Below are 15,062 nucleotides of genomic sequence, written 5' to 3'. Positions count from 1 at the left end.
TTCTGTGCAACTACTTCAGGGTAGAGTGTTGGGGAAGGTAGAGAAATATAAATATAAAGAGATATATCTCCATTCTAGAGTTCATTGTCTAATGGAGGAGATAGATGTAAAGAGTGCTACATGCTTCATGCTATAAAAATGTTTATAGTGCTATATAATTAAAACATAGAAGTTTTAATTTTCCCTGAAGAGTCTAAGGAAGAACTTTATATGGAAAGAGATTTCCAAGCAGAAAAGGATCTTAAAGGATAAACAGAAGTTAAAAGGGGGTATTATCAATAGAGGGAAACATGCACGCAGAATTTTGGAAGTATAAAAGTTTTTGACATTTTAAAGTGAGGAAGTCTATGAAACTGACATAGAGATTCATAGAGGTTTGGCCAGAAAGGAGGCTGGCAAGTTCAGGTCCAGTTTGTGAAAGGCATTGTATTACAAGAAAGGAGTTTGGATGTTATCTTTGAGACTGTGGGTATTAACTGGCCTATATAAACCAAGAGAAGATATCCAGATGTGCATTTTAGAAACAGCCTTAGCAGTCAAGGTGAGAAATTGGCAGCCAGGTCACAGATGGGAGGCTTTGATAATAGCTCCATCAAGAAATGAAGAAGGCCTGCAGTAAGGTCCTGCTGATGGGGACGGAAGAAGGACAGAGGGCAGGGTAGAATTCAGGAGATTGAAGACAAAAGTCAACAGGGCTTGACCGGATGTTGGGGATCAGAAAAGAATTAAAGTTAACTCAGATTTCTGTCTTAGGCCATTGAACAAACAATAACTAAGTCAGGGAAGAAATAACTTCGAGATTTCCTTGAGGAAGGTAGTGAGTTGGTAGGTAGTCATGTGAGACATCCAGGTGGGATTGAAATAATGATTATGGTAACAGGTAACATTTTTTGAGCACTAAGTGTCATTCTCCTTTGAGAATTAAGGCTTAACAATCAACATAGAGACGTGGTGATTCAAAAGAAGCCACTGGTGTCAAGTGGAAAACAGCACTTGGAGTGAACATTTCTGGGAGCACGGACAGAAGTGTGCAGGAGAGGAGCAGTCATGATCTAATCAGTTAGTCTTGCTTGTAGCTGCTGCCATGTTGTGAGTGTATTCATGACCATGTCTGTTGTTAATGGTGAATCATTCTTGCAAATAAATATTAACATGTTTATATACAAATGCCATGAAGGGTGTTCCAAGAAGTAACAGATTCAGAAGCAAAATAAGTCCTTAGCTTGGTAATGTTGATGTGTTATTCTATGTAATGTTGTTAATACCAGGGGATCCAAGTATTACATTATGCGACTATTTCCCAGTAATGTTAATAGGTGTTTTCCAATGCTTGAACATTTGCTGTAGATTTCAGTTCTTTTAATGACAGAAATGTGAAGAGAACAAGACGTGAATGTTGATGTGAAATACACTGACTTAAAATCAGAAATGGATTTAAAATCTGTATTGGCAAAAGCAATATGTATTTCAATGGCAAAACAAAAATCAGGGCAAATAGACAAAATATTTTTGTCAAATGCAGGAAATGAGCTTATGTGAAGCAGCATATATCCTAATGTCTCCCTTTGAACATTCTCTTAATGGGTACAGGTTCTCTCCCTGTCTTTTCTCCATCTATATCTTAATTCAATCAACATCAACAAAAATGAAATAAAATTTTCTATGTCTGGAAAATTTGGCATGAAACAAAGATCAAGACTATTGGATAGTGCACTTAATGCTGTATGCTGTTTTAAAGTTTTAGAATGACAGAATTTAAATATTAAGCATTTGTGATATTATCTTTGAATTTTTAAATAGATTTTAATTTAGGCTTTTTTTGTTACGATCCATTCTGTTTTTATTATTTTTTTATTATCAAATGTATCAGGTTAGGGTCATTTTTTACATATTATTGAAATATATAATTTTGACATTGATTCAAATAACAACCATGCATTTATTATTATTATTAATATTATTATTTGCTACAGAATACTTCTGAAACTTTTATGTAAGAAATGACTCACTTTATTATTATGGTCACTCATTATTATTAAAAATACATAAATTGTGTAAAATATAGAATAATTTATGATATAAGAATTCCGATTTCAATGTCAAATCCTGAGTATTAATATCTATTGGAAATTTGGAGACATTTGACATTTTCCCAATTTTTTGACTGATTTTTCATATGATTCAGAAAAATACATAAATTTCCCAAGCAATACCAGGAAGAAATTTCCACAGGAAAGCATTACCAGATAGTATACTTAATTTGTTACCTGCATTATCTCATTTAGTCCTCACAGTGACCTATGATGTGGAGTCACATTGGTAGCTCCATGTCACACATGAGGACATGAAAACATAAATGAAAAAGAAGTAGCATATTCAAAACTACATAGCTAGTAGGTGGCAGGGCAGTTTGCAGCCCAGCCTCTCTGGGTCTAGAAAACATCCACAAGTGTTTCTGGGACTAAGGAGAGAGAATGGAAGTGGAAATGTACACATATTCCTTTCTCTCTAATTCTAAAGGGCATTTTAGTCCAGGTGCATAGCTTGTATGGGATACAGTGTTGCTGCAAACTAAAACAGAGTGGGATGTGATGTCTTGCATGCTTTCAAATTATAGTTCCACACTACTGAACTTTCTCTATTCTTTAAAAGAAAGAAGATCAAAAGAACATTTATTTTCAAAGTTCATTTCAACAAATTACTTCTGTGCTAGAGCAGGCCAAATGAAGTGACAGATTGAGGAATTAGCCCATCCCCATCTTGTTTCTGAAAGAGCCATGTGCTTGTGGCTGGAAACAGTCTGGTGCTTGCTGAAAACGTGCTCCATGTCCATTCTGCCTTGACTACACAAACAGCCCTCTTCTGCTTCTGGTTAATCCTCTCTTATCAATGTGTCTCTCTCATTCCCTGATTACATTCTGAGTTAGCTCAGGCATGGTATGTCATGGTGACAGAAAGAAATCTATGATCGGTTAACACACAGTGTAAATATATGCCTTACTGTTAAAGTGTACAGCTGAAACTTACTAGATTTCGTTAACCAGTGTCACCATAACAAAAAATAAATTAAAAAAAATACTTTCTTATATCCATTTGCTCATGGTGTCTGTGTCTATAAAGACACATGGAAGAAAAGTGATTTCACCTTTTAAAAATAACTTCTTAAAGCAAGAATCTTCAAAGTTCACCTTTTTCTGCAGCCCAGAATTCTGTTTACATCAGCTGTTTAAAATTTCCCAAATTATCTCCATGAAAGTGCCTATGAAAGTACTGGTTTTGTGTGAGCTGATCAAATTCCTAGGATTTCAATTGTGGGGTTAGTTGCCCAGAGTATGGTTTTCTTGAAGGATGACATTTGGTACTGTATTGAAGATGGAGTTAGGCAGATGGCTTAGTTTAATACTAACAGCACTGGAACATTGCATGCTTAGGAAATATCCCATAGATGCAGCCAATAGAATGTTGTGATTTTAAATGCCTTACTAGAAATCCAAGTATATGTATGGTGATTATAAGCTTTGGACATGGACAGACCAGTTTTTATAGACTGCGCTACTTACATAATGTGTGATCTTGGAACAATTGCATAGCTTATTTGAGCTTTTTCATCTTTAAAAAGTAGAGAATATAATACCTAATATTTGAAGATTAAATGAGACACATCAAGCTGTTAGTACAGTGCATGTGGTGCACAATAGGCACTAAAGAGAAGGTGACCCTTATATCTGTGCATCAGATAATTTCTGAGGATGGTTATACGGTGATGAACAAGACAAGTTCAGACCCTTATCTTAATAAGACAGCTAGGCAAGCAATCACAATAAATGGGCCAAGTGCCAGCACCAGAGAGAACAAGGTGCTAGGGAGCACATAGGAGGGACATTTGGTGAGGGTCTGGGAAATCAAATAGAACACAGAATAGAGGAGGAGATGACTTTTTCTCCCTGGACTGACCCAAGTATCTGAGTAAATTCACTGAAAGGCTCCTGCACATTGGCAGCCCTCAGAGTTTGTTTCTTCTTCTTGTCTTTTTTTAAAAAAATTACAGTTGACATACAATTTTATATTAGTTTCAGGTATACAACATAGTGATTAGACATTTACATAACTTGCGAAGTCATAACCCCAATAAGTCTAGTACCCGTTGGTTTGTTTGTCTTTAAGGAAATAAATATATACAAGCGCCAACCAAGTATATTGACTTGGGTGTGTGCAGTACAATCCAAATGTCCAAATTTACCAAGGATCCTGTTCTGGATAAGTTCTCCATATAATATGGATTTGACCCTTTAAATGCTCCCATTAAAAAACAAAAAATGGGAAGTGGAAAACAAATCTCCTTTCCCTGGACTATATATTGAAGTGAATTCCAGTGTGTGTTTGATGATTCAGTCATTTAACACTGTCTGCTGCATTGTGTTAGAAAGGCAGAGAGAGAACCCTGAGGGCTATCGACGTCTGGAGATCTTTCAGAATTTGCTCATCCTCATTAGCTGCCCCTCCTATGTGCTCCCCAGCACCCAGGATTCTCTAGTGCTGACACTGAGCCCATTTCTTGTGATCGCTTGCTTGCTTGTCTCATTAACATAAGGGGCTGGGTTTGTTTTGTTTGTCATGTATCAGCATCCTCAGAAATTACCCAGCAGACAGAAGGGTGCCCAATAAATATTTATTTGTTAAGTATCTGAATAAATAAATGCATGCATGCAGTGATCAGGTCTGCTTTTGCTGCCCCCTTTCTCCGTGTCTGCCTTTGATCTAGATAGAAATGGAGGTTGCCAGCAGCAGAAACGAGGTATCTAAATCTTAGTTCCATGTAAAAATAAGTCAGCTCAATGTGGTGCTAGTTCCAGGTGTCTCTGTTGAAAATACATGGACTTTGTGTGAGAAATGTGCCATTAGGAGCCATTTCCACTTACTCCTAGATTTGCAGCTGTTTTGAGTGGTTGAGATGACTAAATGTATTATGTTCTGCCTAAGGGAGGCCGAGAAGCCTAGAGTTCAGACTAAGACAACCCTCCATCCAATTCCAGTTCCTAGTGACTAGCTGTGTAATCTTATTTCTCATTTAAAGCTTCAGTCTCCTTGTTTGTTCAATGGGATTAATAATAATAAATGCCTTACAGAGTCATTTTAAAGATTGAGATAATACATATAAAAGCTTAGCCAATGCTTTTAATTACTATTAACTTTAATTACTGTAAGGTATTTATTTGCATGTTATTTATAAGCAATAATCAAGCTGTGCTAATGTTGATAAATCACTAAAATGCAAACTACTGAAACATTTCTTGGTAGCATCAGTGTGGTGGCCTTGAAACTGCACTGCTTGGATCTCCCCATGTGGCGAACGTAATTGACTGACAGCCCCAGCTGCTTCCTCCAGGATAAGCAGCTGCTCTACATCCAGGCCAAGCTCCTCCTGGGCAGCTCCCAGCCAGTAACTGGGCACAGTGGGGCTACTCATGTACGTTTGTTCCTACAAGATGTGGGACCCCTTTAACAGGTGACTTTGGCTCAAGGACTCCCCATCAGCCTAGTGGAAACTTCCATAACACTGTGCTGCAGTCCAAGATTCTTCCTCCCCCACCCTCCTTCCTTCCCTCTCCCCTTCATAAGGGCCAGACCTGCATTTCAGTCTGAGACTCTCCCTGCCTTCTCCAGCTCCCTCTCCATTTCCTTTCCTGGCATAGCCTCCGGTAAACCTCTTTCTTGTCTTGGCATCTGCCTCTTGGAGGGTCTAGACTTAAACAGTTATAACAGTTGTTGAAGGGAATAACAATCTATACACTTGAGCACAGAGTAGATATTTTTCCATCTGGTATGAAGTGATCATTACTGTAATGAATTTAACTTCATCTTTGTTATCACATTTCTTCCAAATTAAAATTTGGTGTTACCGATTGTAAATTCTCTGGATAGGCATTAGCCCCTGTCTCCTCTGGGAAGGCTACTCACATTTAGGCCCTCACACTAATCTGCAGATTAAGTTGAAAGGTTGCCTTTATTTTTAGGACAGTCCTCAATAGCTCTAGGTCTTTAATGCAATGTCGTGATTTTAGTTTTTCTAAAATTTCTGCAAGCAAAGCTATTGACACCTCTTCAGTGTTTATCTATTTTTATAGTCTTACCTTCTTATTTCTTTGGTTTTTATTTTTGTGACAGACCAGGTCCAGGGAACAGTCACCATCCGGAACATCAGTGCTCTGTCTTCAGGTTTGTACCAGTGCATGGCTTCTAATGCCATTGGAACCAGCACCTGTCTTTTAGATCTCCAAGTTATTTCACGTAAGTATATAAAATTCCAATGTCCACTCTAGGTCTGAAACACCAAGATCTTTGTTAAACTGGGGAATGAAGAGTTCTACTTATTTGTGTTTAGATTGTTTGAAGATTAAACATTTGGTGTTAAACATTTTTGAAGATATTTTAGAAATGCATTATTATACATTTCAGCCTCAGCAATATGACCTCTATATGACAAAAATGTCTTTCTCAGGATCATTAGAATCAAATCAGTCCTGATTGTATAGTACTATACATGTTATAAAATTTCTGTTAATTCACTAAATAAATGTGAGCCTACCGTGTGTTAGTCCTAGCTACTGGGGATACAGAAAGTTAAGTGAGGTTTAACTTTACATGGATGCAATACTTTAGGTAATTTTGTACATTTTAAGAAGATTCTTTAATAAACTTACATGTTTATAAAGTTGCATGGGTGTATATTATTTATCTCTCTTTTTAATTTTTTGTTCTTTAAATATACCTTAAATGTATTTTGCAGCCCAGCCCAGGAACTTTGGACTAATAGCTGGAGCCATTGGCACTGGTGCAGTTATTATCATTTTTTGCATTGCACTAATTTTAGGGGCATTCTTTTACTGGAGAAGCAAAAATAAAGAGGAGGAAGAAGAAGAAATTCCTAATGAAATAAGGTTTGTATGTCAGATCATTTGTCCTGCTTAGCCAGTGTCTATATTTCTATTCATTTGGGCAACTGAGATTTCTTTGCTAATCTTATGAGTGTCATGACCAAGATAGTTAAAATGGCTAAATGATATTTTCTTGTATGTTATGTCGCTCTTCCTCATGGTACTAGTAAGCTTTATTTACTGGATCATGAAAGGGGAGGACTAGGAGGGCATGAGTGAAAAATGTTTCCTTCTCCTTCCATATCTCCAGGGTAAGTGGGGTTAGGTGGTAGCCAGAGTAGAAAAGTTAGATTAGAATACATGTTTAACACTGACACATATAATAGATGAGAACATAAAGCAAGAAGGAATACCTTAAGAGCATACCAGTATCTGTCTACATACAGATAAGCCAGAACGTTATGGTTCAGTGTGAAAGAGAGTACCATCAAGAATATGGACATCTTAAGGAGACAACGTCAAAAGGATCTTTAAAGAAAAGTGACTCTTGGCATATTGTGGAGATATGGGAGTTCAGGCTCAATATCTCAGACTGCACCATGTCATGTCCTTATTAAAAATAATGACTCCAGTCTACTTAGCATGACATACACAGCCCTTCTGGATTTGACCCACCCCTGGTCCCCTGGTCTTATGCTCACCACTTCCCCGATTACTTCGTGTTCCAGTCTATTTTGCATTCTCCCATGCCTCAGGGCCTTTGCTCAAGCGTCCACCCTCTTCCTGGACTAAACTTCTTCTCTTTTCATTCATCTTGTCAGTCAGTTTCATGATCCGATTCAAGACTAGTCCAGGCGTTACTTCCTCACATAAGCTGACTTTAGCCCCTTGCCCATCCTTTCAGACTCGCAAATGTTTTTGCATTTGTCAACTCCGTTTGACCATAGGCCTCTTGGTTATAGAAGCTGTGTGTGTTTTTTTTTTTTCCACATGAAACATCTATTAGAACGCCTGGTACTCAGTAAATGTTAAATGAAAGAATTAACATCTTAAATTAAATTAATGACTTAGTCTTTTATAATTCATAAGAGTTTGGACTGCAAATGGACAGATTTCATCTCAGCGTAAGATTACCAGGAAAACCTCTTTCAGCACACCACAGTGATTTCTCAAACGCCCAAGTACAATAAGAACTCTAACCATTTCTTGACGTTCCCCACTCCCAGAGCTTTCCAGCCACTAGCTCAGTGGATTTCTTCATGGACTATTTTCCTATATAGAGCAAAAACAAAAAAAGAATTTGTATACATGTATTTTTTTCAGTTATATTGAAAATATTTGAAATTACCCTTTCTACTCTTGGGGACTGAGAAATGGGGACAATTTTCTTGCACATTGTCTCAAAGGGAATGAATGCCAAAGCCAAAGCCACCAGGACTGCTATGCTTGCTGTCATGACAGTGTGGCCTTTCCTGAAGCCTTGTATTTCACAGACATGCCTTAAAGTAGAAGAAAGAGTCCTGGGCAGAGGGTCGGGTAAACCTCAAGTAAATCCTAATGACAACTACATTTTGTTCCTTTTCAGAGAGGATGATCTTCCACCTAAATGTTCTTCTTCTGCCAAAGCTTTTCATACCGAGATATCCTCCTCAGAGAACAACACACTGACCTCTTCTAATACCTACAACAGTCGATACTGGAGCAACATTCCGAAAGTTCACAGAAACACGGAGTCATTCAACCACTTCGGCGACTTGCATCAGTCTTTCTCTGTGCACTCAGGCAATGTCAACATACCATCCATCTATGCTAATGGGAACCATCTGGTCCCAGCTTCACATAAGACTCTGGTAGTGACAGCCAACAGAGGGTCATCACCGCAGGTCATGTCCAGGAGCAATGGCTCAGTCAGCACGAAGCCTCGGCCTCAGCACACGCACTCCTACACCATCAGCCAAGCAATGCTGGAGCGAATTGGCGCCGTCCCTGTCATGGTGCCAGCCCAGAGTCGGGCCGGGTCCCTCGTATAGGACATGAGCAAATACAGTGTTCAGAGAAGAATCAGTGGAATGCCCCATAGAAGGATGTGGGTGTGGTGGGCGAGTATTGGGAAAGAAGCACTTTCCTTATAATGATACTAGTAAAAAGCACAAAGAAGAAGACAAATGCTGTTACCTGGCCACTGGGATTTGTGAAATGAACTGGAATGTTCTGTCATGAAGACTTTGTTTCCCCACCACACATGTCCCAGGATTCTATTCAATAAGCTGTATCTCAAAGATGTGCCAAGCCAAGGAAAAAGATATGAGCAGAATAGCACTTAAAACGAAAACTGCAGTCCAGATGGGTTTGTTCTTTAATTCATGCCTAACTTAATAATTTTTCAAGTGACTAAAGTGCCAGATGGAGTTTAAATAATGAAATTATTTTAAAAGATAGATGTCTTTAGAAAAATAATGAACAACCCTGGAATATCCTCTGCCTTTCCCCATTCGCTCTTTATGTGGAGGGCTAATGGCAGGAATGGCTACTATTGGTCCCAACAGGGCTTGCTCTTGTATCATAGAATCCAGACTTTTTACACAAACAAAATTCAGTAAGAACTGGGGAAAAACAAAAGAAATTATTTGAGAAGCCCCTTTATTTATTTATTTATCTCTTCCTGAACCATGAATTTCATATTTGGAATATTGCTATATTGACAGATTCTTGCCTGTCTTTGTTTTTCAAGATCTGCTACAGGATCATGACAATTACTGTTCATTATTTCCTGGAAATTTTTTTTTTTTAAGAAAACTATTATTTTTTAAAAAAATACATAAGAGGCATTGGACCGGGAAAGAAAAGACCATCGTTAACACCATGTTCAGTGATTGTATCCACTGAGCCGGGCAGAAGGTGCTTCATGAGAAAGCTAGGTTGTGTGGGCAGCACAGGAGCAGGAAGGCGGGTCTAAGGGACTGTAGCATTCCTGGCAGCCTCTCAGAGCAAGACCGTGCAGGTCTTCCTGGCTGTCACACTGGGTTACTGTTAATGAGGGCAGCACCTGATGCCTTTTGTACCGAGGTAGGTAATTTCTCCTTGTGTGACAAGTAGAGGTTAGGTTGTTACAAGCAGGGCAAGAATTGTTTTTGCTTTGTTAAAAATAATTATTTTTGCAAAAGAAATGAAACTAAGACAAAAGGGATGTCTTCAGATATGCTCCTGGGAGAGTCTGCGCTGTATTTGTCAGAACTCAGGGTTGCAATTTTGCCCCAATGCATTTTACACCACTGTAAAGAAGCTTCTTTTGTGATTAATTACCTGGTGTGGCTGGACTTGGAGTTCACCAGATAATTTACAAACTCTCCAGTCTATTTTGTGCTGTGTAGATCTGGCCATACTTCTATTGATGACTATCTCGCCTTAATCACACTTTAAGTAACACACAAATGATATCTTTCCAGACTTTTTTGATAAATAATTTATCATAAATTATGATACTGACCCTGTGATTCAATTAGAGCATCTTTTCCCAATGTTGTCTCTTCTTTTTCCCATTATGCTTTTTGCCCTCTTTTCCTGCAAGCACAGTCATCACAAGGGTGGCCTACTGATTTTTAGGCTTATTTGAATAAATGGAAACCAACAGCTGCTGCATACATTATTTTTCCAAGAGGGCTAAGCTCAGAACCTAACCATTCCAATATTGATGAAAAGCTGAATTTACTTTAGCATTACTTATTTTTTCCACTTGATGGTTCTTGGCTTTGTAAACATTTAAATAAATGAATGTCTATACTTTTTAATAAAGAAAAGTGAAAATACCATGACACAGAAAAGATGATACTTTCAGATGTTGTTCAGAAAGCACTTATCTTGCATTTCTTTATTCTTTCTAATTATCAAAAATTTAATAAAAGTTTATTCATATAAAAACAAGTTGTCATTAATTATACTAACAAATACATGATTTTGTATTCTCCTTAATGTTATAAGCATTTTCCATTCTGTTAAACAGTAGTCATCATTTTTAATGGGTGTATAATATTCCAAAATTTACTTTTCTCTGATTGTTAGACATTTGAGTCCAGTTCTCATATGTAGACTGAAGATGTAATGATCTTTTTCAGGCATTGAGCTATTTTTATATTTCATATTTTATATTATCTGCTTTTTTCACTCCTGAATCTCTATCAGCTAGCACAGTGCCTCATATGGGTGTTAAGTAGATAAATGACTGAAGATTTTTGAACTGAAGTTACCAAGTTTTAGTTCAGAAAGTTATGATTATGATTGTAGCTCTTGATATATATATTGGATCATTCCTTTGTTTTAACTTTTTTATTTTGCGATAATTATATATTTACATGCAATTATAAGAAGTCATAGATTTCCATACCCTTCACCTAATTTCTCCCAGTGGTAACATCTTGCATAACTATTATGCAGTATCGCAAGTTGACAATCCATCAACCTTATTCATACTTCGATGGTTAGTTATACATGCACTCACTTTGTGTGTGTGTGTGTGCACGCACGTGTGTTTAGTTATATGCCATTTTATCACGAGTAGGTTCATGTGACCATGTGGCACCACAGTCAAGATACAGGATTCCTTGTGATTCCCTTTTATAGTCACAGCTACCTAATCTGTTCTCCATCTCTATAATTTTGTCATTTCAAGAATGCTATATAAATGGAATCACGCAGTATATAAGCTTTGAGGATTGGCTTTTTTTTCCCACTCAGCACAGCTTGCATGCGATCCATTAAACTTGTTGAATGTATCAGTAGTTCATTCCTTTTCAATGCTAAGTAGTATTTCATGGTACAGGTGTACCACAGTTTGTCTAACCATTTACCCATTGATGGATATAAAGGATATTTGAGACGTTTCCTGTTTTTGGCTATTATAAATAAATCTTCTGTGAACATTTTTGTACAGGTGTTTGTATGAACATAAGTTGTCATTTCTCTGAGATCAATGACTGTTCCAGCACCATTAGTTGAAAAGTTTATGCTTCCTCCTGTGAATGAATTTTACACCTTTGAAAAGAATCACTTGAGTATATGGGTATGGGTCTCTTTCTGAGTTCTCAAGCAGTTCCACTGATCTTTGTGTTTATCATTCCTACGGTGCTACACTGACCACTGTGGCTATTTAACAAGCTTTAACATCTGGTAGAGTGGTTCCTCTCACTTCGTTCTTCTCTTTCAAAATTGTTTTAGCTATTCTAGTTCCTGTGCCTTTCCATATGAATTTTTAAAAAGATAGTCGATGTTTACTAAACACCTTGATGTTATAATAGGAATTGCATTAAACCTATAGATCAATTTGGGAAGAACTGGCATCTTTACTATTTTGAGTCTTCCAACCCATGAACATTTATGTCTTTGATTTAGTTCATCAACATTTTGTAATTTTCAGGATGCAGAAATTGTACATGTTTTGTTTGTTTTATCCATAAACATTGATTTTTAAAGGCAATTATAAATGTCATTATATTTTAAATTTTAGTTTCTATATATAATTGAATTCTGCATATTGATTGTATAGTATACAACCTTGCTGAACTCACTTCTTCAGTTTTTTATTTCATTTATTTTTTTGTAGATTCCTTGAGATTTTCTACATACTTGATCATATCATCTACAAAAAAGGACGATTCCATTTCTTCCTCTTCAATCTGTGTGCCCCACTTTTTGCATTACTGTGATGGTTAGAACTTATAGAAATAGTGAGTATGATATCCTTCCCTTATTCCCAATCTTAGAAGTAAATCTTTTTTTTTTTTTTTTTTTTTTACCATTAATTGTAATGTTAGCTGTAGATTTTTGTAGACTGCTTTTTATCAGTTGAGAATGTTTCACTCCATTACTAGTTTGCTGTCAGTGTCTGCCATTTAATGGTATTGGATTTTGTCAAATGTTTTTTCTGGATCATTTTATATAATCATATGATTTATTTTTTGTTTAGCCTGTTGGTATGCTGGATTACACTGACTGATTTTCAAATGTTGAACCAGTTTCGCATACCTGGAATAACTCTCAGTTGGTCATGGCTTGTAATTTTTTTAAACATTGATGGATTTGATTTGCTAATATTCTGTTGAGGATTTTTGTGTGTAAGTATATGGAATTCTCTAGTAAAATCATCTGTGCCTGGAGATTTGTTTTTAGTTTTTAAATTACTAATTAAATTTCTTTAATGGTTATAGGATTATTCAGGTTATTTATTTCACATTGATTGTGTTTTGATAGTTTGTAAGTTTTGAGGGATTGTTCTATGTCTTATAGGTTGTAAATATTTTAGTGTAAAGTTATTGGTAATAGTCCCTATTATCCTTTTAATGAGAGCAGGAGCTGTACTAATACCTTGTTTTCACTCCTGATAATGATGATCTGTATCTTATATCTTTTTCATTTTTTATCAGTCATGTTTGTCAATTTTATTGATTTTTTTCCCAAATAAACCACTTTTTGTTACATTTTTCTATATTTGTTTTTAGTTTTATTGATTTTTAAAATTTCCTGTGAGAATTCCTCTTTGCCCATGGATTATTTAGAAATGTGTTAACTTCCAAGTTTTTGCAGATTTTCTTGTCTTCCTATTAATGATTTTAAGGTCAAAGTCAGAAATCCAATCTGTATTATTTTAATTCTTTTAAATTTGTTGAGGTTTTATGCCCTAGGACATAAATCTGTTGGTACATGTTTCATGGTCTGTTTAAAAAAAAAATTTGTTCTGCTCTTGTTGGATAGAATGTCCTGAATATGTCAATTAGATCTAGTTAATTGATTATGTTGGTCAGTTTTAAACCCTTACTGATTTTCTATCTTGTAATTCAGTTGTTGAAACTGGGATGTTGAAATCCCCAACTGTGGTTATAGATTTCTTTGCTTCTCCTTTCAGCTTTATCAATTTTTTGCTTTGTACATTTTGAGGCTCTTTTTTTTGGAGAGTGCACATATATCTACCATCACTGTGTCTTCTAGGTTCATTGATCCTTTTATCATTATGTAACGTCTCTTTGTCTCTAGTAATTTTCTTTGCTCTGAAGTCTATTTTATCTGGATTAATATCTCCTGCATTTTTAAAGTTAGTGTTTGCATAGTATGCCTTTTTTTCATCCTCTTACAACATTCCTGTCTCATTGTATTTGAAGTGAGTTTCTTATAGATAGCATATTGCTGGGTTATAATTTTGTGTCCACTCTGCAAATATCTGAATTTAATGGGTATATTAGACCATTTACATTTAAGGTAATTATTGATATGTTTAAGACTTAAATCTGCTATTTTATTTTTTGTTTTCTGCAACCCCGCCATTTCTCATTATCTATTTCTCTTTTCCTACTAGTGCTATACTTAAACAATTTGTAAGATTCTTTCTTGATATATTTATAGTATTTTTGAGTTATACACTTTGTATAACTTTTTTAGTATTCTAGGTATTACAATAAGCAAACATAAGACATCACAGTTTCCTTGTATCAACATTTTACTACTTTGCGTGAAGTGTGAAAACTTCCTTTTAAATGTCTTTTTCTTTTATCATAAGATGATGTATAATTTTTGATTCAGTCATTAAATGTGATTTATAAGACTCATGAGAAGTCCATATTTCTGCTTTTGTTGTTGTTCTTTCTTCCTGCCTGATGGTCCAAGATTCCTTCTTTTATCATTTTCTTTCTTTGAAAAACTCCCTTTAGCCCATTTGTAAAGGTAGGTCTGCTAGCAACACATTCTATTTTCTTTTGTCTGAGAATATCTTTATTTCCCCTTCATTCCTCACTGGATACAGTATTCATGGTTGACAGTTCTTTTCTTTCAGCACTTGAAGAATTTGGGAAGTGTTCAGCCTTTATTTCTTAAAATATTCTTTCAGCTTGACTCTCTTTCTCATATCCTTTTGGGATTCTGATGATGGATCTATTGTTATTGTCCCACAGGTTCCTGAGGCCCTGATCCCTTTTTTCAGTCTATTTTATCTCTGTTGTTAAGGGTAAATCCTATTGATCTGTCCTCAGATGTATTGATTTCTGTCTTCTGTCATTTCTACTCTCTTGTTAAACCCATCTAGCAAGTTTTTTTTTTAATTTCAGTTGCTGTGTTCTTTAGTTCAATAACTTACATTTAATTCTTTTTAAGATAAGTTTTAATGATTAATTTACAACTTATATTAAGATATAATTTATACACCAT

General features: G+C 36.0%; 1 protein-coding gene across 4 annotated transcripts in view; it reads left to right on the top strand.

The window, feature by feature from the left end:
- IGSF11 (immunoglobulin superfamily member 11) overlaps nt 1–9,290 on the top strand; it is a 119,959-nt gene extending 110,669 nt beyond the window's left edge. The window contains exons 5-7 of one of the 4 annotated variants that reach the window (XM_006905484.1): nt 6,166–6,288; nt 6,788–6,938; nt 8,461–9,290. In XM_006905484.1, coding sequence (XP_006905546.1) covers nt 6,166–6,288; nt 6,788–6,938; nt 8,461–8,905 — 719 coding nt within the window. In that variant the 3' untranslated portion in view covers nt 8,906–9,290. The remainder of the gene's footprint in view (nt 1–6,165; nt 6,289–6,787; nt 6,939–8,460) is intronic. The other 3 variants (XM_025051493.1, XM_006905485.1, XM_025051494.1) reach the window with 3 other exon arrangements.
- The last annotated feature ends 5,772 nt before the right edge of the window (nt 9,291–15,062 follow it).

The sequence above is a fragment of the Pteropus alecto genome, unplaced genomic scaffold (assembly GCF_000325575.1).
Source record: "Pteropus alecto unplaced genomic scaffold, ASM32557v1 scaffold270, whole genome shotgun sequence".
Lineage (NCBI taxonomy): Eukaryota > Metazoa > Chordata > Mammalia > Chiroptera > Pteropodidae > Pteropus > Pteropus alecto.
The sequence above is the reverse complement of the archived record's forward strand: the minus strand, read 5'-3'. Positions and strand labels throughout refer to the sequence as shown.